The sequence below is a fragment of the Globicephala melas genome, unplaced genomic scaffold (assembly GCF_963455315.2).
Source record: "Globicephala melas unplaced genomic scaffold, mGloMel1.2 SCAFFOLD_763, whole genome shotgun sequence".
NCBI lineage: Eukaryota > Metazoa > Chordata > Mammalia > Artiodactyla > Delphinidae > Globicephala > Globicephala melas.
Genome location: NW_027207901.1, coordinates 32,312 through 57,955, shown reverse-complemented (window position 1 = coordinate 57,955; position 25,644 = coordinate 32,312). Strand labels below are relative to the sequence as shown.

General features: G+C 55.5%; 1 protein-coding gene across 1 annotated transcript; it reads left to right on the top strand.

Annotated features, from left to right (window-relative positions):
- Positions 1-2,499: 2,499 nt before the first annotated feature.
- Positions 2,500-25,257, top strand: LOC115839520 (protocadherin-16). Its single transcript, XM_060293425.1, has 21 exons — positions 2,500-2,532; positions 4,404-6,308; positions 12,100-12,288; positions 12,379-12,610; positions 12,740-12,976; positions 13,308-14,333; positions 14,555-14,748; positions 14,959-15,055; positions 15,158-15,315; positions 15,486-16,350; positions 16,446-16,685; positions 16,780-16,905; positions 17,690-17,899; positions 18,919-19,797; positions 19,922-20,035; positions 20,207-20,418; positions 20,508-20,662; positions 20,858-20,988; positions 21,104-21,387; positions 21,717-21,855; positions 22,188-25,257. Exons 2-21 carry the CDS (start codon positions 4,524-4,526, stop codon positions 24,797-24,799), a joined length of 9,885 nt encoding a protein of 3,294 aa, XP_060149408.1. The 5' UTR covers positions 2,500-2,532; positions 4,404-4,523; the 3' UTR covers positions 24,800-25,257.
- The last annotated feature ends 387 nt before the right edge of the window (positions 25,258-25,644 follow it).

The following is a 25,644-nucleotide window of genomic DNA, read 5'->3' as shown; positions in this document are numbered from 1 at the left end:
TGTGCGTGTGTGTGTGCACACGTGCCTGTGTGTGTGAGGCCCACGAGAAAGTGTCTTTCTGTGTGTATGTGTCTGTGTGGGCAAAAGCATGCCTGTGTGTGTTTCCATGTGTGCCTGCACGTGTGTGTGGGGTGGGGGAAGGTTCCAGGCGAATGAACATGCCCATCTGTGTGAGTGATAACATGCTCCTCTGTGAGGTTGGGCGTCTCTGTGTATGTTAGAGTAGCTCCTGTCCATGTGAGTGTGTGTGTTGAGTGTGCCTGTCTGCATGTGAGTCTGTGCATCTGTGTGCCTGGCTGCGTGTGGGTCTGTGACTTCGTGAGTAGGCACCTTTGTGCATCCACTGTGAGGGTGTATGGGGGAGTTTGCATTGAACAGGGACCCGGGAGGGCACCAGGGTCTACACGGGTTGGGAGAAGGGACATCTGCCTGGGCCTGAATCCCTCCTCCTCAAGGCTGATCATTCACCTGAGTTTTACCTCGTACCATTCATACATCCTTTCATTCAGAAAATGCATTGATCATGTGCTACGTGCCGTGCTCTGTGCTACACACAAAGGTGAATAAGGTACAGTCCTGGCCCTCAAACAGCTGACATTCTGGGTTGGGGACAAAGAATCCTAACACAGAATGTAAGAAGTACATTGATCTCACTATCCATTATCCCCACTCTGCTTTCTCTCCACTGACTGATTAAATGAACAGGACCAATTCTTAACCCTTGACTCCTAACCCAGTCTCTAGGCCTAGATCCCTGCCCTGGCCACTGCACCATCTCTCTGCACACAGCCTCTCCCCTCTCTGAGTCAGGCCTGTGCTTACTCTGACCTTCTTGTTCTGAATTCCTCTGACCTGTTATTCCATGGGGAAGCTCCACAGACTTCACAGCCTTGAGCCTTGGGGAGAGGGGTCTTAGTAAATCCTAGAGCTCTGAAGCCAAGGATGGTGTTGGGAACCGAGGAGAGAGCATCTACCAAATGCCCAACTCTGAGCTCCTTGTTTCCATTGCCTGTGATTCTCCTAAAACCCCACAAAGTAGGCATTAACATGGCCATTACATAGATTAGGAAAATAACACTCAGATTGGACTCAAAGCCAGCTCAAACTCCAGAGTCCCAGCTCTTTTCATTGCCTCACACAGATGGGAGACATTGGGGTTGGAAGTGTAAGTAGAGGGTCAGAAACTCTCATCCCGTGGGAGGACAGGAAGTCCTAGAGCAGAGCAAATCTAGAAAGACCAAAGGACACACTTCTGCAGCCATTTCTACGGCCACACTCCTGACCATGGTGCCTCAGGGGCGCGGGCGCACACGTGTCTGTGTGTGCTGTCTGAGTTGGCGTGTCCAGGGGCGCTTCTCCCCGTGGCAGCAGGTGAGGGTGGTGGTGTGCACTTACGAGGTTCTGCACATTTGTTCAGCACTGATCGCCTGCTCTCGTGACACCTCTAGGAACTGCTGGAGAACCAGAAACTAAGACCCTCAAGCTGCTCTCCTCAAGGAGCTTTCAGTTCGGTGTAGGGGGAGGGGTGTGATGGGCAGACGCATGAACAAATCAGGGCTGCTGTGCAATTTATTGTCAGTGTGCATCTAAGGCAGTGAGAGCCCAGTAGGGGATACCGTAGGCACTGCAGGGAGGTCAGAGAGATATCATAGAAGAGTCCACAGAAGACAGGATGTTTGAATGGGATCTTGAAGTTTGAGTAGGGGATGGCCAATTGGACAGGACTTTTAAAGGATATCTCAGGACAAAAGCATGGTACATACAAGGCAAGGAGTTGGGACGGATCAGGTGATGGGTTTAGTGTTGGAATGCAGGGTGCAGTGGGGGAAGGTGAATGTGGGGCACAGTGGAGAGGTTGGCAGGGCTCAGGTCAGTAAGATATATTAAGGAGGTTGGGCTTTGTCTTGCGAAGAGAAGTTCTATACCTAGTGTCCATGAACCCGTGAAACTGCAGACAGTTTGGGTAGATGTACATCTGCATTGTTTTGTCCATAATGGGCAGCAGTTTTCTGCCGTCAGTGATGGCAAACCAGTGGAAGCCTTTTGTCGCGACTGGTTTGGTGAGAGTTGTGAGGATAGCTCTGGTCAGGCGGACATGGATCAGAGGGGCCAATCCAGGAGGCATGGGGACCAGTAAAGGGCTGTGGCAGGAATCGAAAAGAGGGATGACAGTGCTTGGACTGGGACAGCAACAGTGTGAAAACATAGGAAAGGGCAGACTTGAAACATGTCTAGTTAAGATGGTCAGGTTTTGAAGACTAATTGGAAATCAGGACTGAAGAAAAGCAGGGAAAGCAAGGAGAGTTTCTGAGTGGTGGTGCTGTTCACAGGAAAGGGAATGGAGGAAGAAAATCAGGTTGAGGTGAAGGTTGGGAATACATTGTAAGGAAGTCCATTGTATGGCTGGACATGTGTCTCCAGTGCTCTCCAGAGCTGGAGATTGCAAAGTCATCAGCAAATAGACGGTACAGAAGATGATTGATACATTTGAATTGAAGGCATGGGAGTGGCTAAGATCACCCAGGCAGTGTGGTAAGTGGGAAAACATGCGGCCCTGGACTGAGTCCTGAGGAGCACCAGTTTTTAAGGGCAGAGGAAGAACTTGCCCAGGGGACTGAAGAGTGGACACAGAAGTACAATGGAAGCGAGAGGTGGGGGGCCACCATGGGAGGCCAGGAGGGCTAGGCTTCAAGAAGCCAGTGATCAGTGTTTCAGTGTTCCAGAATGATCCAGCAAGGAGATAAAAATGTGTCCATCGGATGTAGAGTACAGCGATGACTGGAAGCTTAGTGAAAGCAGTGTCACAGGAGAGGAAGACTCTCTGTGTAGATGGAGGAGGGGGTGAGAGGTGAGAAATTGGAGGAAGTGAACAAACCTTTCCGAGAGGGCAACGTCTCCACGGATTCGGCTCTCACTCAGTCCTTAAAGGCCTTCATGGGGCTTTAGGCCTCCTCCTTCTTGAACGTCAGCAGCATTTGAAGCCCTGGCTCCCTTAGCCACAGAGGCACCGCCCTTCCCTGGATTTCTTTCTGTCTCTCTCTCTGGCCAGTTAAGGCTGCCTTGGTCCAGCTGATGGTTCAGGCCCGAAATCTGCCCATCATCTGTGACTCCTCCCACTCCCTCATCCCCTGCCTCAAGCCATCATCAAGTCCTGCCTGTTCTACCTGCGAAACGTCCCGCAGAGCTATCCGCTTCTCCCCATTTTCCTTGCTAACACTCATCCAATTCACCGTCAATTCACCCTCACCTGGACTCCCCCAAGTGTGTTACAAGGGCTGTCCTAAGATAACCTTCCCATCTGTGTGATCCTTGTTTACAAAGGGGCAGCAGTAGAGATCTTCACAAGACGTGAGCCATATTGCAGCACCCACTCTTAAGATGCTTTCATGGCTTCCATTTGTCCCCGGCATAAAGTCAGAATCATCAGTATGGCCTTTGAGCCCCTGCCCCATTTCATACCTTCTGCCTCAGCACTCTACACCTCACACACGTTGTGCCCTACCTGCCCCGACACCCTCAGCCCCTTCTTGACTGCAGACTCTAAACCTCCCATTCAGTTCCCTCTTCTGAATGTTTCTGTATCCCTCTTCTCCGCCCACCATTGTCTAGCAAATACCTACATTAAGTAGATCCTGACTTGAATGTGGCTTCCTCAGAGAAGCACTCCCTGACTCCCTGACTGTGGTAAGCCCCTCCTCTATCCATGCCTTCACAGCTCCCGGCACTCCTCCCTCACAGCCCTTATCACACTTCTAATTACTTGTCCAATTCCTGGACTGTTTCCTTTATTCTCTGAGGTGTCTCCAGTGCCTCCACATAACAGGTGCTCAATCTCTTGTTAAATAGAGAGGGAAGTAGGGCTAAAGGTATATATATATATATATATAGAGAGAGAGAGAGAGAGAGAGAGAGAGAGAGAGAGAGAGAGAGGGAGATTATATATATATTATAGAGAGAGAGAGAGAAAGAGAGAGAGACTTCAGCATAGTTAAATGTTGGTAGAAGGCTCTGGCAGAGACGACATTGTTGAGATTCGGGTGAGGTTGCCAAGCACATGATTATTGAGGTATTAATCCTGGATGAGAAGAAAAATGAGAAAGAACTGGCCACACGTTTAAGTCTACAGATGGAAGGAAGGGAGTCTGAAGGCATTTAGGTCTGAACAATAGGAAAAAACAATCTGCTGGGGGGTGGAGGGGGGACGGGAATCAGAGTGGGATGGGACCTGCCAGGTAAAGACTGGAGTGGGTCCTGAGGAGCTTCCTGGGCCCCAGACGGTGTGAGGCAGCACAAGGGCCCTGCGGGGGCACTGAGCATGCTTGAGTCCTGGTGTGGCCTAGACCCCAGCCTGGACGGTTGATTCCTCCCCCATCATGACCTTTTTGCTTCCGATTTTCTCCCAGGCCAGGAATCGTGAGCTGGAGCCAGGGTCCAAGTTGGATCTGATCCAAAGCCTGAGATCAAGCTGGGCCCGGAGCCTGGCCTGGAGCTGGAGCCCAAGCCACAACTGGACTGCCCCTGCCATGCAGAAGGAGCGGGGCATTGCACCTTCTTGCCCAGGCATGCAGAGCCCCAGGCCCCTACCCCTGCTATCACTGCTGCTGCTCCTGGGCGCGGGGGTGCCGGGCGCCTGGGGCCAGGCTGGGAGCTTGGACCTGCAGATTGATGAGGAGCAGCCAGCGGGCACACTGATCGGGGACATCAGTGCAGGGCTTCCAGCGGGCACGGCAGCACCTCCCATGTACTTCATCTCTGCCCAGGAGGGCAGCGGTGTGGGCACAGACCTGGCCATTGACGAACACAGCGGGGTGGTCCGTACAGCCCGGGTCTTGGACCGCGAGCGGCGGGATCGCTACCGCTTCACCGCAGTCACTCCTGATGGCGCCACCGTGGAAGTTACCGTGCGAGTGGCTGACATCAATGACCACGCTCCAGCCTTCCCACAGGCTCGAGCTGTCCTGCAGATACCTGAGCATACCGCTCTTGGCACCCGCTACCCACTGGAGCCTGCTCGTGACGCAGACGCTGGCCGCCTAGGAACCCAGGGCTATGCGCTGTCTGGTGATGGGGCTGGAGAGACCTTCCGGCTGGAGACACGTCCCGGTCCAGATGGGGCCCCAGTGCCTGAGCTGGTAGTTACCGGGGGGCTGGACCGAGAGAACCGCTCACACTACATGCTGCAACTGGAGGCCTACGACGGTGGTTCACCACCCCGGAGGGCCCAGGCCCTACTGGACGTGACGTTGCTGGACATCAATGACCATGCCCCAGCTTTCAATCAGAGCCGCTACCACGCTGTGGTGTCCGAGAGCCTGGCCCCCGGCAGTCCTGTCTTGCAGGTGTATGCCTCTGATGCCGATGCCGGTGCCAACGGGGCTGTAACTTATGAGATCAACCGGAGGCAGAGCGAGGGTGACGGACCCTTCTCCATCGACGCACACACGGGGCTGCTGCGGCTGGAGCGGCCACTGGACTTCGAGCAACGGCGGGTCCATGAACTGGTGGTACAGGCACGGGATGGAGGGGCTCACCCTGAGCTGGGCTCGGCCTTTGTGACGGTGCACGTGCGAGATGCCAATGACAATCAGCCCTCAATGACTGTCATCTTCCTGAGTGCGGACGGCTCCCCCCGAGTGTCTGAGGCTGCCCCCCCTGGCCAGCTGGTTGCTCGAATCTCTGTGTCAGACCCAGACGATGGTGACTTTGCCCATGTCAATGTGTCCCTGGAGGGTGGAGAGGGCCACTTTGCACTCAGCACCCAGGACAGCGTCATCTACCTGGTGTGCGTGGCTCGGCAGCTGGATCGAGAGGAAAGGGATGCCTATAACTTGCGAGTTACTGCCACAGACTCAGGCTCACCCCCGCTGCGAGCCGAGGCTGCCTTTGTGCTGCATGTCACTGATGTCAACGACAACGCCCCTGCCTTTGACCGCCAGCTCTACCGACCCGAGCCCCTGCCTGAGGTTGCGCTGCCTGGCAGCTTCGTGGTGCGAGTGATGGCCCGGGACCCTGACCAGGGCACCAACGGTCAGGTCACCTATAGCCTGGCCCCAGGTGCCCACACCCGCTGGTTCTCCATCGACCCCACTTCAGGCATCATCACCACAGCTGCTTCACTGGACTATGAGTTGGAACCACAGCCGCAGCTAATTGTGGTGGCCACGGATGGGGGCTTGCCCCCTCTCATCTCCTCTGCCACAGTGAGTGTGGCCTTGCAGGATGTGAATGATAATGAGCCGCAGTTCCAGAGGACTTTCTACAATGCCTCCTTGCCTGAGGGCACCCAGCCCGGAACCTGCTTCCTGCAGGTGGGTAAGCCCCCCCCCCCACCCCCGCACACAGCAGGATGATTCTGTGGGCAGCAGTGGATCGATCAGAGGGTCACAGGGGACCTCAGAGCAGGCACCAAGCCTTGCAGGTGCCATCTGTTGATGGTGACATATGCCAGAGGGTTCGGTCCTACTCGATGAGCTCCACAGTCTGTGCGGAGGGTGAGGATTAATGAGAAGACGAGAAAGCAGGGTACAAGAGCTGGGCCAGGTAATCTTGGCAGTTGAGAGAATTAAGATTGGATATAGAGAAAATGTGTCTTGCGGTGGCAGGAAATGAGAGAGGACTCTTTAAAGTTTCAAAGTTGTTCTGCAGGGCAGAGACGGAGATCCTGCACACCCATGTGGCTCCTGTTCCCCAAGGGAGATGCCAGCATTTACAGAGCTCTCCAACCCTAGTCTAGTGCTGAGGTGTCCTGGAATACACCCCCATCCCTGTCCTTGGAACTGAGCCTTGATGGGACACTTGGGCTCAGGTACGAGGACGAGAGACAACAAGAAGTATCCAGTGAGATCCCAATGTCCAGAGCAGGAAGACCTCAGAGGAAAAGGCAGGAGCCCTGGAGAGGCTGTGGGGGCCACAGGCTTCCTGCAAGTCAGGCTTGGAGGAGATGGGTGGAGCATGAAACTGGAGAGGCAGGCTGAGGCCAAACTGCAGAAGTCCTTGGACACCAAGCCATGAAGGGCTAGGGCTTTACTTGGAAGGCAAAAGAGGTCACTGAACTTCTTTGAGGCAGAAAAGGCATAATCAAATTTGGTTTTGTTTTTTTTTTCAAGACTTTATGTTTTGGGGGCAGTTTTAGATTCATAGCAATATTGAGTGGAGGGTACAGATTTCTCATATACCCCATGCCCCCACTCATAGCCTCACGCATTATCAACATCCCACGCCAGGGTGGTACATTTGTTACAACAGATGAACCTACGTTGACACATCACTGCCACCCAAGTCCATAGTTTACATTAGGGTTCACTCTTGGTGGTGTATATTCTATGGGTTTGGACAAAAGTATAAAGTATATGTATAATTGACATATATAATGACATACACTATAGTATTATAGAGAGTAGTTTCACTGCCCTAAAAATCCTCTGTTCTCTACCTATTCATCCCTCCCTCCTCACTACAGATTGTTTTTTTGTTTGTTTGTTTGTTTGTTTTTTGGCCGTGCCACACAGCATATGGGATCTTAGTTCCCGACCAGGGATCAAACCCGTGCTCCCTGCATGGAAGTGCACAGTCTTAACTACTGGGACCACCAGGGAAGTCCCATTTTTGTATTTTTTTTTTTTGGAAGCTAACTTGCTTTAAGGGTGAAAGAGAGATTAGATCAATGGTAAGTGATACATTCAAAAATTAACTTACCCACTGTAAGCCTGGCACTCTGCTGGGCCCTGAGAACAAAGAAAGGAAACAGTCTTATTCCCAGGCCGGTCCCAGTCTAGGCAAGGAGACACACCAGTAACTAGTAATGCATCAGGCTGCATATGAGGGGCTATGGAAGCCTAGAGGCAGACCTTTGCAGAAGCAGTGAGACTTTGCCAAGTGGATAACATGGGGTATGAGGACAGGGACTCCAAGGCCACAGAAAGAGCTACAGAACACCATGATGTGTTCATGGAACTGCATTGTTCAAGTTGGCCTCGACTGTGCTGATGAGAAAGAGTTATGGGGAGGTGAGACAAGCGAGTAGACAGGGACCAGCTGCCAAGCTTTGACTTTACATTAGAAATCACAGGGAGCCATTGAGAGGCTCTAGGCAAATCTGATACATCTTCTGGAAAGATTGCTTTGGCTGCCCCATGGAATATGGATGCAGGAGAGGAGACTGGGGGCAGGGTGGTCTCTTAGGAGATTCGTGCTTGAAGTCTTTATGTCTCAGAAGTCCAGCAGATCCCCGAGCATTTTCTAGGAGCTGCCTGTTGGCCTAGACTTTCAAGCCAGTGCCTAGGCCTGGCTGACCTCCTGTCTGGCCAGACTCTGGGTACTTGCCTGCCTACTGCTGTCCAGCTCCCACCCACTCGCCCATGTGTTTACTCTCCCTCTTGGCCCAGGACCAATGGGCTGTGGCTTCCAAACGTCTTCCCTCCTCACTAGTGCCTGAAGCAAGAGGGCATCTCTCCAGGTGGTTTCCTGGAGTTTTTACTAGTAGTAATCATAGGAAAGCAGGGGTAAAAATGACCGTTGGGTGTTCATAACTGTTACAAGAAGTCTTAATATTTGATTCATTCAGTATTCGTTTATCAAGTATCTGCCATGTGCCTGTCATTGTATTAGGGACACAGAACACAGTAATGACTGAGTAACCACTACCTAATTCATGGAGTTTATAGTCTAGAGGTGAGATTCATATGCAGAGAAACAGTTTTATTCCAATAATAAAAACTTCTATATGGGGATATTCATGAGGTACAGATAGGCAGTTCGAACGTTTTCTCAAAAGAAAGGACCTTTGAGCTGAGACTTAAAAGATGAGCAGGAGCTGATGAGGGGACGAGATAAGGGAAGGGTTGAAGCAGAGGTGACACGCAGAGAGAAGTGGAAGAGCTTGACTTGTCTGACTCGTTCAAGGGCCTACAAGTGGCTCGGTATCTCTGGAATTTAAGGTGTGAGATGAAAGAGTGGGAGATGAGACTGCAGGAGGCCAGATGGTGAGGAGTCAAGCCAAGCCGAGGAGTTGGAGCATTTTTCTTTCGGGGACACTGAAGACATCTGAGTAGAGGAATAATATGACATTTGTCTTCTCAAAAGATGCTTTTATTAGTTAGTGTAGAGCAGTGGTTCACAACGGCTGGTGATTTTGCCCTCTGGAGGGGACATCTGGCAATGTTTAGAGATATTTTTGGTTGTCACAACTGGTGGGATCTATTGGTATCTAGTGGGTAGAGATGCTGTCAACATCCTATAATGCACATGACAGCACCACAACAAAGAGTTTATCTGATCCAAAATGTCAGTCATGCCAAGGTTGAGAAGTCCTGGTATGGAGGACAGATCGGAGGGTCAGACGCCTATGAGAAGGGAGCTACAGTAATCCAGGGGAGAGACGACTCAGGCCCAAGTCAGGACAGTGATAATGGTGATGGAGAGCAACAGACAAGTAGGAGGGATAATGAGGATTTACTTAGTCCCTGCTTGATTGATATGCCAAGAGAGGAAAAGGGAAGAACACATTGCTGGCTCGAGCAACTGCGTGGATGGAGGAATCATTAGAGAGGGGTTGGGATTATCATGAGTTTAGTTTAGGACAGGTTGGATTTAAGGGGCCTGTGGGACGTCCAAGTGGAGATGTGGAGCAGGCATCTGGATGTACAAGTTTGGAGCACAGAGGAGTGGTCTGGGTCAAAGTACAGATGAGGGTCAAAGCCACAGCAGTGGAAGAGAAGGCCCTGAGCGTGTGCAGAATAAGAAGAGGCCAAGGAAAGATTCCAGAGAACAACAGTGTATAACAGACAGAGTAAGGAGAGGTGGAGGGAGGCTGGGAGTGGGGAAGCAGTGGGTGGAGAAGCAGGAGAGCACAGTGTTAAAGTGCCAAAGCAGGAGGGACACCTGGGAAGGAGGTCAGCATGGGGCAGATGAAGTAAGTTTGTGGTCTGCTAGGAATTTTAGAGAGTTCACAGATGAAGGTCTTTATTTTCTCCTTGCACTAGTGCATGTGATGAGAGCTAGGGGTGGGGTGGGGTGGGGACAAGAGGAGAGAGATGAGGTTAGTTACAGCTTTCAGGCAGAGCTGGAAGTGGGAGCTGACCAAGGTTGGACTATGTAGCAAGGCTGAGAGCCTGCTGAAACTGGAGACTGCAATTGCACTAGGACCTCTGAGCAGGGGCTGCACAGGCCAGAAAATTCACTTCTGCCTTGGTCATTTCCAGTCAACGGCCCCTGCGCCTTTTGGGGTCACTTCCTGACAACTTCTCTTGACCACTATTTATTGCTTTCTTCCTGCAGCGGGTCAGAGGGCAGAGGTCTTTAACAGCTTCTGGAGACGGTGCGGCAGCTGTGCTGCAGCCCGCCAGACTGATCCAGGGGGAAGTTTGTCTCCTGGGATATCCAGGCCCACAGCCATAGTAAAGAGTTGGGGCAGGAGCTGTTTCCAGGGTTCAGCATGGCAAGGTCTTAGTGTCTCTCAGGAGGGTAAACAATGGCACAAATCACTTCTGTCAAAGGCCCGGGCAACGATCAGCAGTCCTCGGCTAGGCTTCTCTCTGAGCAACATTTTCTGGCCAAGAAAGGGGAACTCTCCAGCTTCCTTTTGCAGCATATCATGACCCTGAGGCCCGTGTAGCCACAAAGAGTACTTTGTCACAAGCTACAGCAGCCTGCACCAGCTAACTCACTACTGAGGGCCTAATGTGCACCCAATTTATAAAACTTAGTTTGAAAGAAGCTTTTGTTGTAAGGCAGGGCAATCTGAATGTCTGTTTACTCAATGAACAAATATACATAGAGTACCTACTGTGTGCCTGGCCCTGTTTACTAAATGAACAAATATACATAGAGTACCTACTGTGTGCCTGGCCCTGTCCTAGGCTCAGAAGCTTTTGGAATGGTGTCTCCTGCTGATCTGGCTCTGAAATGTTCAGAGGCTCCTGACATTGGTGTCCAGTCATAAACTCTTCCTGAGCCAGTCTGGGAGATGCCTGAGAAGTCACCAGGAAAACCTTCCCCTATTTCTTAGTTTTGGGGAGCCCCTGGAACTTAATGACCTCGGTATTTTCCTATAGACCTGCAGTTCTCCCTTTCTCATTTCCAATGAGGTTGGCTTGAGAGATGAAGGGACGCTAAAGGTGCCTGAGCCACATCCCATAAATTCATAGTGCAGATCCTGATCACTCCAGTTACCAGATCCGAGTACCAATCAGATCCCACTTTATAACCAAACGCAATAAAGAGCAGGCCTATAACATCAGTCTCAATAACTCTGTCGGTCAGCCAGTTCTCTGATTGGAGTGATTATGAGACTTGGCGATGGTTATTAACTCCCTGTGACCCACCTGGAATTTGCTATCACAGCCCTTAGCACTCTCCTTTTAAGTACAGTTGGTCCTCATCATTTGCAGATTCTGTATTTGTGAATTCGCCAACTCTCTAAAATCTATTTGTAACCCTTGAATCAATACTCATGGAGCTTTCACAGTCATTCCCGGACATGTGCAGAAGGATGGAAAATTCAAGTCTCTCAACAAGCACATTCCCGGCTGAGGTCGAACAAGGCAAAGCTCTGCCTTCATGTTACAGCTCTTATATGGTAAACAAGGGTCCTTTTCGTGGTCTGTTTAATGCCACGTTTTTTCATTTTTGTGCTTTTTGTTTGGTGATTTTGCTGTATAAAATTGTCCCCAACTGTAGTGCTGAAGTGATGTCTGTTTTCCTAAACACAAGAAGGCTGTGCTGTGCCTTATGGAGAAAATACATGTGTTAGATAAGTTTCATTTAGTTATGAGTTGTGCCATTGGCCATGAATTCAGTGTTAATGAACCAACAATATATATTAAATAAGGTGCCTTTAAACAGAAACACACATAAAACAAAGTTCTATATTGACCAGTCGACAAAAATGTTGTGATCAGAGTCTCACAGGAACCTAACGCAAGTGGTGAGGTCTGAGCTGGGTTTGGATTTTGGCCCGTGTCCTACTAGTCCCTTCTGTGTGTCCACCATCCCAAGACTCTGGGCACCAACTGGCCCAGGGCCTGCTCCTTCCAGTTGCCCCTTAGTTATGGCTTTTCTGGCCAAAAAGATGGGGCATTACTCACCCCAGCCTCTCCCCAGGTGACAGCCACAGATGCAGACAGTGGCCCATTTGGCCTCCTCTCCTATTCCTTGGGTGCCGGACTTGGGGCCTCGGGGTCTCCCCCATTCCGCATCGATGCCCACAGTGGCGACGTGTGCACGACCCGGACCCTGGACCGCGATCAGGGGCCCTCAAGCTTCGACTTCACAGTGACAGCTGTGGATGGGGTGAGTGGACAGTCTGTGGGCAGACTGGGGTAGGGCATTCACCAGGGCCAATCAAGGGCCACCTGACTTAACGGCTGCATGTCTCACCAGGGAGGCCTCAAGTCTATGGTGTACGTGAAGGTGTTTGTGTCAGACGAGAATGACAACCCACCTCAGTTTTATCCACGGGAGTATGCTGCCAGTCTGAGCGCCCACAGTACACCAGGCACAGCTGTGCTGAGGGTGCGTGCCCATGACCCTGACCAGGGACCCCACGGGCGACTCTCCTACCACATCCTGGCTGGCAATAGCCCCCCACTGTTTGCCTTGGATGAGCACTCAGGTGAGGATCTTCACATTCCCAGGGCTTGCCTCCCCATCTGCCTAAATGAAGCACTGCCTGCCCCCCACCCCCCAACCTTTCCAGCTCTATTCTGTTTCCTTATACATCTCCACTTCTCCGTCCTCCCAGGGCTGTTGACGGTAGCCTGGCCCTTGGCCAGACGGGCCAATTCCGTGGTGCAGCTGGAGATCGGGGCTCAGGATGGAGGTGGCCTGCAGGCAGAGCCCAGTGCCCGAGTCAACGTCAGCATTGTGCCTGGAACTCCCATACCACCAGTATTTGAGCAACTACAGTATGTCTTTTCTGTGCCAGAGGATGTGGCACCAGGCACCAGTGTGGGTGTAGTCCAAGCACACAATCCATCAGGTATCACTTATCATTATATCCATTCGGTGCCGTACCCAGACACCCCAACATAACCCTCGAGTATCACACCACTGATAGCCCCAACACAAAACACTCTGGTTCCAATCCCCGCCACCTCCGTGGGCATGGTACAGGCACTCTGCTTCATCCCCAGGTACACGAATGTCACCCTGGTGCCACCCAGCTTCTCTGCCAACACCTGCCCCTCCCCCTAATACTTCGAAAGGCCCAGGTGTGGGCACTGCCTAGCCCTTTTGGGGATCGGAGTCTGGGCTCCAACTCAATAGATGCCCCCCCATCTCTTTTCTGACCCTTCTTTCCTCTTCCCTAGGTCGCCTGGGGCCTGTGACCCTCACCCTATCAGGTGGGGATCCCCGAGGACTCTTCTCCCTAGATGGGGCCACAGGGCTGTTACAAACGCTTCGAGCTCTGGACCGGGAGCTGCTGGGACCAGTGCTAGAGCTGGAGGTACGGGCAGGCAGTGGAGTGCCCCCGGCTTTCGCCGTAGCTCGGGTGCGTGTGCTGCTGGATGATGTGAATGACAACTCCCCTGCCTTCCCTGCACCTGAAGACACGGTGTTGCTGCCGCCAAGCACTGCCCCAGGGACTCCCATCTATACACTGCGGGCTCTGGACCCCGACTCAGGCGTTAACAGTCGAGTAACCTTTACCCTGCTTGCTGGGGGTGGCGGGGCCTTCACTGTGGACCCCACCACAGGCCACATACTGCTTATGGGTCCTCTGGGGCCTCCAGGGGGGCCAGCCCATGAACTGGAGCTGGAAGCCCGGGATGGCGGCTCCCCACCCCGCACCAGCCACTTTCGACTGCGGGTGGTGGTACAGGACTTGGGGACCCGTGGGCTGGCTCCCCACTTCGACAGCCCTACCTACCGTGTGGACCTGCCCTCAGGCACCACCCCTGGAACTCAAGTCCTGCAAGTGCAGGCTCGAGCACCAGATGGGGGCCCTGTCACCTACCGCCTTGCAGCAGATGGGCCAAGTAGCCCCTTTGGCCTGGAGCCACAGACTGGGTGGCTCTGGGTGCGAGCAGCACTGGACCGTGAGGCCCAGGAGTTATACACGCTGAAAGTAACGGCAGTGTCTGGGTCCAAAGCTGAGTTGGGGCAGCAGACAGCCACAGCCACCGTGAGGGTCAGCATCCTCAACCAGAATGACCACAGTCCCCGCTTGTTTGAGGAGCCCACCTTCCTGGCTGTGGCTGAGAACCAGCCCCCAGGGACCAGTGTGGGCCGGGTCTTTGCCACTGACCGAGACTCAGGACCCAATGGACGTCTGACCTACAGCCTGCGACAGCTGTCAGAAGACAGCAAGGCCTTCCGCATCCACCCCCAGACTGGTGAGCACTGGGACCCAAAATCTGAGAGCCCATAGCCTCATCCTCTGACTGGGTGAGCACCCAGACACGCTCCCCAGAGCCTGGCCACGAGGACCAGGACTGAGCTAGAGTTTTACCCGGGCATTCCCTTCCACACTCCCCAAACCCCGGCCTCTCATGGACCTCAGGCTCTGCATCCCTAGCTACCCCATACATGATCTCTGTCTGTCCTGCACTCCCAGGAGAGGTTACCACACTCCAAACTCTGGACCGTGAGCGGCAGAGCAGCTACCAGCTCCTGGTGCAGGTGCAGGATGGGGGGAGCCCACCCCGCAGTGTCACAGGCACCATACACATTGCAGTGCTCGACCTCAATGACAACAGCCCCACCTTCCTGCAGGCTTCAGGGGCTGCTGGTGGGGGCCTCCCCGTACAGGTATGTGAAGCTGCAGTACTCTGCCCTGAAGAAGTAAGAGGGTATATGGGTCTCTGCTTAGAACTGTAGGTGTAAGTAAGAGAGTCTGCGTCTTGGAACAGGTTTGAGAGCAAAAACGGGGCTCTGCCTGAACATAGGTGATGGGAACTCCATCCTGAGTTGTCTCAAGAACAGGAAGGAGACAACTGTAGATGAGTTGTGTTCCCACAGGTACCAGATGGTGTGCCTCCAGGAACGCTGGTGACAACTCTGCAGGCCAGGGATCCGGACGAGGGGGAGAATGGAACAATCCTATACATGCTAACTGGTACGGGGGCTGGAGAGAAGGGAGTTGGTGGGTGATGGCAGGCCCTCATGACATGCCCAGCTCTGGAACCCAAGGCCTCGCCCTTCCTCTGCCTGTCCCCAGGCCCTGGCTCAGAGCTCTTCTCTCTGCACCCTCACTCAGGGGAGCTGCTCACTGCAGCACCCCTGACCCGAGCAGAGCGGCCTCACTATGTGCTGACGCTAAGTGCTCACGACCAAGGCAGCCCCCCTCGGAGCTCCAGCCTCCAGCTGCTGGTGCAGGTATGGCTGCCCTTCCTCCAATCTGTCCACGTCTCCTTGGTCACCAGTGTGGGCACCCTCTCCTCTAGTCAGGCCACTCTGACCGCCCTTCCTGCTACTCAGCAGGCCAGCCCAGATTCCCTTTTACATGGGTCCGCCTGATTCCGTACTCCCTCCTGGGTCCACAACAGGTGCTTCCCTCAGCTCGCTCGGCTGAGCCTCCGCCGGAACCCTCAGACCCAGACCCGGCCGCACCTGTGCCTGTCGTGCTGACCGTGACAGCAGCCGAGGGCCTCCAGCCCGGCTCTCTGTTGGGCTCGGTGGCGCCGCCAGAGTCGGCGGGAGTGGGCGCACTCACCTACACACTGGTGGGCGGCGCGGACCCGGAGGGCACTTTCGCGCTGGACGCGGCCTCCGGGCGCTTGTACCTGGCGCGGCCCCTGGACTTCGAGGCGGGCCCGGCGTGGCGCGCGCTCACAGTGCGCGCCGAGGGGCCGGGAGGCGCGGGCGCGCGGCTGCTGCGAGTGCAGGTGCGCGTGCAGGACGAGAACGAGCATGCGCCGGCCTTCGCGCGTGACCCGCTGGCTCTGGCGCTTCCGGAGAACCCAGAGCCGGGGGCGACGCTGTACACTTTCCGCGCGTCGGACGCCGACGGCCCGGGCCCCAACAGCGACGTGCGCTACCGTCTGCTGCGCCAGGAGCCGCCCGTGCCCGCGCTTCGCCTGGACTCACGCACCGGGGCGCTCAGCGCCCCGAGAGGCCTGGACCGGGAGACCACTCCCGCTCTGCTGCTGCTCGTGGAAGCCACCGACCGGCCTGCCAATGCCAGCCGCCGCCGCGCAGCACGCGTTTCCGCGCGCGTCTTTGTCACGGATGAGAATGACAACGCTCCGGTCTTTGCGTCGCCCTCACGTGTGCGCCTCTCTGAGGATCAGCCGCCGGGGCCCGCAGCGCTGCATGTGGTAGCCCGGGACCCGGACCTGGGCGAGGCTGCACGCGTGTCCTATCGCCTGGCAGCTGGCGGGGACGGCTACTTCCGGCTACACCCCAGTACCGGTGAGTTGGGCCGGGGGTGGGGGTGGGGACGAGGAGGGTGCTGATGTGGGGCGAGTGTTGAGGTTTCCTTCCAACCCGCCCTACCGCTCAACTAGGAGCGCTGTCCGTGGTGCGGTCCCTGGACCGTGAACAGCGAGCTGAATTCTTGCTGACTGTGGTGGCCTCCGACCACGGCTCCCCGCCGCGCTCAGCCACACAGCTCCTGACTGTCAGTGTCGCCGACGTCAACGATGAGGCACCCACTTTCCAACAGCAGGAGTACAGCGTCCTCTTGCGTGAGAACAGCCCGCCTGGCACATCTCTGCTCACTCTGCGGGCAACCGACCCAGACCTGGGTAAGGCCTGGGGGGATGGGTTGAAAGAGGGATGGACTGGGTCAAGAAAGGATATATTCACCCTCTGATCTTCCCCCACGCTGCCCCTCCTCAGGGGCCAATGGGCAAGTGACTTATGGAGGCATCTCTGGCGAAAGCTTCTCCCTGGACCCAGACACTGGAGTTCTTACAACTCTTCGGGCCCTGGATCGGGAGGAGCAGGAGGAGATCAATCTGACAGGTGCGCGTTTGCAGGATCCCCAAAGCCTGAGGCGCTGGAAACAGCAGTGTTACGTGGGCAGGACCCGCAAAGTACATTTTATAAGCTTACAGCACAGTTTCTATTATATATATATATTTTTTTATTTTATTTTATTTTATTTATTTATTTTTGCGGTACGCGGGCCTCTCACTGTTGTGGCCTCTCCCGTTGTGGAGCACAGGCTCCGGACGGGCAGGCTCAGCAGCCATGGCTCACGGGCCCAGCCGCTTCGCGGCATGTGGGATCTTCCCGGACCGGGGCACGAACCCGTGTCCTCTGCATCAGCAGGCGGACTCTCAACCACTGCGCCACCAGGGAAGCCCTCTATTATATTTTTAATCCTTTTGGGGAGTCAAGAGTTTGGCAGAGTGCAAGTTGAACTGACGTCTAGGCTGTCACCAGTGTGATCACGCTCTCAAATGCATAATGTCGCAGCTATGCCCTCTAAGGTTCCCTCAGGTTACACTGCAGCCGTTTAACAGAGGAGCAAGTGGATATTGAGTACCAAAGAGATTAAGTAACTTGCTTAGGCTAACACAACTTGGAAGTGGCAGAGCTGGGACTTGAACTCAGATCTTTTGTTACCTCACTTAGTGCCTTTTCTGTCACACCACCACATATATGTATGTGTGCCTGTGTGCTTGTGGGGTGTGGAGAGAGGGACATGTTCTGATTTTTGTGTGCACCTGGGGAACACTATGTGGTGTGGATTCCTCCATGGGATGGGAGCAGGCTGGATCTCACTGATTTTGCTTCCCGATAGTGTATGCCCGGGATGGGGGCTCGCCTCCGCTGTTGACCCATGTCACAGTGCGAGTGGCTGTGGAGGATGAGAATGACCACGCCCCAACCTTTGGGAGTGCCCATCTCTCCCTGGAGGTGCCTGAGGGCCAGGACCCACAGACCCTTACCACGCTGCGGGCCTCTGACCCGGATGTGGGAGCCAACGGGCAGCTGCAGTACCGCATCCTGGGTGAGAACCTTCCCGCACCCACTTGCCCAGGTGTACTCCTTGTTGGCCTGTGTCAGACCCAGCGTGCCCGGGTCTCCTTTTCCTTCTCTTTATGTTTCTGTGTCTCCAAGCATCTATTTCTGTGCCCCTCCAGTTCTTGATCTCCTCTTTGTCTCTTTTTATCTTTTTGTTTCTTTTCTTTCTTGATTGTCTCTCCCTGTAGAGCAGTTGTTCTCAAACTTTTTCGTCTCAGGAACCCTTAACATTCTTAATTTTTGAGAACTGTAAAGAACTTTGGCTTATATGATATCAGCATTTATTGATATAATAAAATGTGAAATAATAATTTAATATATAAAATATATAGTAAACAAATTATATCAGTATTTACAATATTTGATATTAAAGATGAGAAAATTTTAAAATATCATTGCAAAACAAGCCAATGAAGTATACCACTTGCCGTATTTCTGCGTAGGCCCAAGGAAATGTTAGGGTTTCAACTAACAATTTGTTGGACAGTAATGAGGTTACAAAGATTACAGCATGTGTAACCGAACGCAAGCCAGCAAAAACGAGTGAATCTCTGAAAACAACACATATTTATGCTCTAAACTTTCTACCTAGAATATTCTGGGAAACACAAGACTACACAAGCACACACATTCCATTAACCATCCAAGTCATGATGTCATCACATGTCATGTAGCATCCGGACCCCACTCTGCATTTGTGAGTTGATGAGAATGAAAAAGTCATACAATGTCTTAGTATTACTATGAAAATAGTTTTGATCTTATGTACTCCCCAAAAGGGTCTCAGGGGAATCCCTGGGGTCTGCAGACCACACTCTTAGAAAAGCTACTTTGCAGTGTCTTTCTTTACCTTCTGTGTTTCTCTTTGTTTCTCTGCCTTTATCCCACTTTCCCTCTTTTCTCTCTCCCTCTCTCTTTCTCTTTCTTTGCCAGGTTGCCTGTAAATCACCCCCACTCCCACGGGCTGACACATGTATGTTTATGTGTGCATGCCCTTCTCTGCAGATGGGGACCCATCAGAAGCCTTTGTTCTGGACCTAGCTTCAGGGGAGTTTGGCACCATGAGGCCACTAGACCGGGAGGTGGAGCCAGCATTCCAGCTGCAGATAGAAGCCCGGGATGGAGGCCAGCCAGCTCTCAGCGCTACTCTGTTTGTGACAGTGACAGTGCTGGATGCTAATGACCATGCCCCCGCCTTCCCTGTGCCTGCCTACTCTGTGGAGGTGCCTGAGGATGCACCTGCAGGGACCCTGCTGCTGCAGCTACAGGCTCATGATCCTGATGCTGGGCCCAATGGCCGCGTGACCTACTACCTGGGTGCAGGTGCAGCAGGAGCCTTCCTGCTGGAGCCCAGCTCTGGGGAATTGCGCACAGCCACAGCCCTGGACAGAGAGCAGTGTCCCAGTTATGCCTTTACCGTGAATGCAGTGGATGGTGCAGCTGCTGGACCCCTAAGCACCACGGTGCCTATCACCATCATGGTGCGCGATGTCAATGACCACGCGCCCACCTTCCCCACCAGTCCCCTGAGGCTGCGCCTGCCCCGCCCAGGCCCTAGCCTCAGTACCCCAACCCTGGCTCTGGCCACTCTGCGAGCTGAAGACCGTGACGCTGGTGCCAATGCCTCTATCCTATACCGGCTGGCAGGCACACCACCTCCTGGCACCACTGTGGACTCTTACACTGGTGAAATCCGTGTGGCCCGCTCCCCTGTATCCCTGGGTCCCCAGGATCGTGTCCTCTTCATCGTGGCAACCGACCTTGGCCGTCCAGCTCGCTCTGCCACTGGTGTGGTCATTGTTGGGCTGCAGGGAGAGTCTGAGCGTGGACCCCGCTTTCCCCGGGCCAGTAGCGAAGCCATGCTCCGTGAGAATGCACCCCCAGGTGGGTGCCCAACCGTGTCGCCCAGCTTTGTATCCCTGGATGGGTTGGGGTTACTAACTAAAAATAGTCCCCAGACTCCCTCCGTCTAGTGCTCACATTTCAACCAATATCATCCCCTCTGCAGGGACTCCCATTGTCTCCCCCAAGGCTATCCATACAGGGGGCTCAAGTGGACCCATCACATACAGCATTCTCAGTGGGAATGAGAAAGGGACATTCTCCATCCAGCCTAGTACAGGTAAGGGGCGGGAGCAGGGGGCTCTGTGAGGGGACAGGCTCCTGGCGGGGGTCCTCTTTGGGCCCGAGGAGTCTCTGGTTGGGGAGAGGCTGCCCTTGAGTAGCGGGCCTCAGACAGGAGGCTCTAGGGCAAGCAAGAGGTCTGTCAGTGATACATTCCACCTCCCTCCAGGAGCCGTCACGGTTCGCTCAGCAGAGGGGCTGGACTTTGAGGCAAACCCACGGCTGCGACTGGTGCTGCAGGCGGAGAGTGGAGGAGCCTTTGCCTTCTCCGTGCTGACCCTAACCCTGCAAGATGCCAACGACAATGCTCCCCGCTTCCTGCGGCCCCACTACGTGGCCTTCTTGCCCGAGTCCAGGCCCTTGGAGGGACCCCTGCTGCAGGTGTGGGGTGTGACGGGAAGATGGGGGGCAGGGCTGGGCGGACTTTGTCTGTGGCCAGCCCAGTGCCAGCAGCCTCCTGCTTTCCCCAGGTCGAAGCAGATGACCTGGATCAAGGCCCCAGTGGACAGATCTCCTACAGTCTGGCCGCATCCCAGCCAGCCCGGGGATTGTTCCGTGTGGACTCAGCCACAGGCACTATCACTACCACAGCTATCCTGGACCGTGAGATCTGGGCCGAAACACGGTGAGGCTTGGGTGGGTCTGTAGACCCTGAGACTCCATCCCAGGTCCATCCAGTTTTGAGCCCCGCACGGAATCCCCTTCAATCCCTAGGCCACGTCTTGAGTTCCCCACCCCCCAGCCTGTCCTGAGCCCTCCTATCCCTGCCCAAGGTTCTCCCTTATCCCCAGGCCCCACCCCGATTGTGCTCTGTGTTCAGGCTGGTGCTGATGGCCACAGACAGAGGAAGCCCAGCCCTGGTGGGCTCAGCTACCCTGACGGTGATGGTCATCGACACCAATGACAATCGCCCCACCATCCCCCAGCCCTGGGAGCTCCGAGTGTCGGAAGGTGAGGACTGGGTAAAGTGAGAGGTACAAAGGGCGGTAGGGAAGCACTTTTCCCCACTCTGGGGCTCCAGGGGCCTCTGGGACCATGCCAAACACACTTGTCCCATGTATTGCAGATGCACTATTGGGCTCAGAGATTGCACAGGTAACAGGGAATGATGTGGACTCAGGACCAGTACTGTGGTATGTGCTGAGCCCTTCTGGGCCCCAGGATCCCTTCAGTGTAGGCCGCTATGGTGGCCGCCTCTCCCTCACGGGCCCCTTGGATTTCGAGCAGCGTGACCGCTACCACCTGCAGCTCCTGGCACATGACGGGCCTCACGAGGGCCGTGCCAACCTCACGGTGCTCGTGGAGGATGTCAATGACAATGCACCCGCCTTCTCACAGACCCTCTACCAGGTACTGATGCCCCCACCTCTGGGCCCAGGGTTGTTCACAACGGAGGGGAGTGACAAGGCTGGAAGGATCTGAGGTGGGCTGGATGTCAGAACTGACTTGGGGACGGATCTTTGGGGATATAAGACCAGCCTTATAAGTCCTGGGAACTGTGTCCAGGTTCTTCATCCGGTGCCCACAAATGGGGGAAGGGGCACAGTCCAAATTCTAAGGGGTAGATGGGCTCCAAGCTGGGACGGATGCCAAGCAGAGCTCATGAGACCAGGCTCCAGAACATAGGCTGAGTGGGCAGCTGGGACGCTTGGCCTTAAACCCTTGTCCTCACACCCCAGGTGATACTGCTTGAGCACACACCCCCAGGCAGTGCCATTCTCTCCGTCTCTGCGACTGACCGGGATTCAGGTGCCAATGGTCATGTCTCCTACCACCTGGCTTCCCCTGCTGAGGGCTTCAGTGTTGACCCCAACAACGGTGCGTCCTTCCTGGGATCTACCCCTTATCCTTGACTGTGCTGGGCCATGTTTTGACCTCATTCCTGGAATTTCTTGCCTGAACTCTTAACTCCCTAGATCTCTGACCCAGGGAGGACATTTTCTGCCCTTTGTCTCTATTTTAAGCACTGTCCTGACTGCATGCCTAGAAGCCATTCTCTGAATCCTGGAGGCCCCTCTGTAATCTCCTAGCACACAGGCCACTCCCTGGAGTCTGACTTCCGAGGCCATTTCCCAGTCCTCGAAGGGTCACTCTGCTCACCCACAGCCTCTGCTGATGGCATATTTCTCTTCATTCCCTTCTCATCTCAGGGACCTTGTTCACAACAGTGGGGACAACGGCCTTGGGCCATGAAGGGCCAGGAGTGGTGGACGTGGTGCTGGAAGCACGAGATCATGGGACGCCGGCTCGGGCAGCACGCACCACAGTGCACGTGCAGCTGCAGGACCAGAACGACCACACCCCGAGCTTCACATTGTCACACTACCGTGTGGCGGTAACTGAGGATCTGCCCCCTGGTTCCACCCTGCTCACCCTGGAGGCCACAGATGCCGACGGAAGCCGCACCCACGCCGCCGTGGACTATAGCATTGTCAGTGGCAACCGGGGCCGAGTCTTCCAGCTGGAACCCCGGCTGGCTGAGACGGGGGAGGGTGATGGACTAGGCCCCCGGGCCCTGGGCTGCCTGGTGTTGCTTGAGCCTCTAGACTTCGAAAGCCTTGCCCAGTACAATCTAACTGTGGCTGCAGCTGACCGGGGGCAGCCACCTCGAAGCTCGGCTGTGCCGGTCACCGTCAGTGTGCTGGATGTCAATGATAACCCACCTGTCTTCACCCGAGCATCCTACCGTGTGGCAGTACCTGAGGACACACCTGTTGGAGCCGAGCTGCTGCACGTGGAGGCCTCCGACGCTGACCCAGGCCCGCATGGCCTTGTGCGTTTCACCCTCAGCTCAGGCGACCCTTTTGGGCTCTTTCAGCTGGATGAGAGCTCGGGTGACTTGCGACTGGCCCACCCCTTGGACTGTGAGACCCAGGCTCGACATCAGCTTGTCGTGCGGGCTGCCGACCCTGCCGGGGCACACTTTGCCCTGGCACCAGTGACCATCGAGGTGCAGGATGTGAATGACCACAGGCCAGCCTTCCCTCTGGGCTTGCTCAGCACCAGCCTGGCAGAGAACCAGCCTCCAGGCACTCTCGTGACTACTCTGCATGCGACGGATGGCGATGCTGGGGCTTTCGGAAGGCTCCGCTATGACCTGCTGGACGCTGGGCCGGGGCCTGAGGGCCGCGAGGCATTTGCGCTGAACAGCTCAACAGGGGAGTTGCGGGCACGAGTGGCCTTTGACTATGAGCACACAGGAAGCTTCCAGTTGCTGGTGGGTGCTACCGATGCTGGGAATTTGTCAGCCTCAGTCACTGTGTCAGTGCTGGTGACTGGTGAGGATGAATATGACCCAGTGTTCTTGGCTCCAGCTTTCCACTTCCAAGTGCCGGAAGGTGCCCGGCGTGGCCACAGCCTGGGTCACGTGCAGGCCACAGACGAGGATGGAGGTGCTGATGGCCTGGTGCTCTATTCCCTTGCCACCTCTTCCCCCTATTTTGGTATCAACCAGACTACAGGTGCCCTGTACCTGCGGGTGGACAGCCGGGCACCAGGCAGCGGAACAGGCACCTCTGGGGGTGGGGGCCGGACCCGACGTGAGGCACCACGGGAGCTGAGGCTGGAGGTGGTAGCACGGGGGCCTCTGCCTGGTTCCCGGAGTGCCACAGTGCCCGTAACTGTGGACATCACCCACACTGCGCTGGGCCTGGCACCTGACCTTAACCTGCTATTGGTGGGGGCTGTGGCGGCCTCCCTGGGAGTCGTGGTGGTGCTCGCATTGGCAGCCCTGGTCCTAGGGCTGGTGCGGGCCCGGAGCCGCAAGGCTGAGGCGGCACCTGGCCCGATGTCACAGGCAGCACCCCTGGCCAGTGGCTCTCTACAGAAGCTGGGCCGAGAGCCACCCAGCCCACCGCCTTCAGAGCACCTGTATCACCAGACTCTCCCCAGCTATGGTGGGCCAGGAGCTGGAGGACCCTACCCCCGTGGTGGCTCCCTGGACCCTTCACACTCAAGCGGCCGAGGCTCAGCGGAGGCTGCAGAGGATGACGAGATCCGCATGATCAACGAGTTCCCCCGTGTGGCCAGTGTGGCTTCCTCTCTGGCTGCCCGTGGCCCTGACTCCGGCATCCAGCAGGATGCAGATGGACTGAGTGACACATCCTGCGAGCCACCTGCCCCCGACACCTGGTATAAGGGCCGCAAGGCAGGGCTGCTGCTGCCGGGTGCAGGGGCCACTCTGTACCGAGAGGAGGGCCCCCCAGCCGCTGCCACAGCCTTCTTGGGGGGCTGTGGCCTAAGCCCTGCACCCACTGGGGACTATGGCTTTCCAGCAGATGGCAAGCCATGTGTGGCAGGAGCACTGACGGCCATTGTGGCTGGGGAGGAGGAGCTCCGTGGCAGCTATAACTGGGACTACCTGCTGAGCTGGTGCCCTCAGTTCCAGCCGCTGGCCAGCGTCTTCACAGAGATCGCCCGGCTCAAGGATGAGGCTCGGCCGTGTCCCCCGGCTCCCCGTATTGACCCACCACCCCTCATCACTGCCGTGGCCCACCCAGGAGCCAAGTCTGTGCCCCCCAAGCCAGCCAGCACGGCTACGACCCGGGCCATCTTCCCACCAGCCTCTCACCGCTCCCCCATCAGCCATGAAGGTTCCCTGTCCTCAGCTGCCATGTCCCCCAGCTTCTCGCCCTCACTGTCTCCTCTGGCTGCTCGCTCACCTGTCGTCTCGCCATTTGGGGTGGCCCAGGGCCCCTCAGCCTCAGCACTGAGTGCAGAGTCCGGCCTGGAGCCACCCGATGACACGGAGCTGCATATCTAGCTGTGGCCCAGGCTGGGCCCCGACCTGGGATGCGCACAGTGTCCCCAATGCAGGCCCCATCTGAGCCTGCCCTGGGCAGCCTCGGACCATGATTGGCCACGGGGGAGGCCAGATCCCCACCCCAGAGTCCTCCAGTGGGGACAGGTCTCACGTCTCACCCTGGCCCTGTCAGAGCACCAGCACCACGAGGCCCTGTTGGGCACTGACCTGTGGCCGGGTCCGGTGTGGAGAGAAAGATGATGAAGTAGGCAGCAGCCCTGGGTCCTCCTCAGTGAGGGCTTCTTGCCCTGTGCCAGCACCCTGAGATGGAGCTGAGACTTTATTTATTGGGGGGTAGGGGGAATGGGGGCAGTCCCTCTAACTTGTTTGGGCCCAGCTCCTTTGGGTTCCACTGACACCCCTGCCCCTGCCCAGAATCAAGTGCCAATTCTCACTCTGGAGCCTTAATAAACTGCAGTTTGTACCCAGTGTCCGGCTCTGTTCTGTGGGGGCCGTAGGGGTGGGGGGATGATGGGAAGCCACCTGGCACACTGTGGACACCTCAGGAGTCACAGAAGCTGGTGGACACAGGGGCATCTAGGGTGGGAGCGAGTGGGGATGGCACTGGGAGCCCGAGCCCAACCTGAGGCTATCACATCTCTCTGCAGTTGACCTTTCCCTCTAACGGGGGCAGGAGGCCAGAAGACGGCAGACAGCAGGGGCTTGCTTGTGGCAGTGACCTAGAGAGGGGTTGGCTGGCTGGGGAGAGATCTTGGAGATGACCAGCTCTAGGCCTGAGGGTCTTCAGGGAGGTGGGGGTGGGTACAAGAGCAGCCTCGTGGTGTATTTGTTTTCCGTGGGGCCCC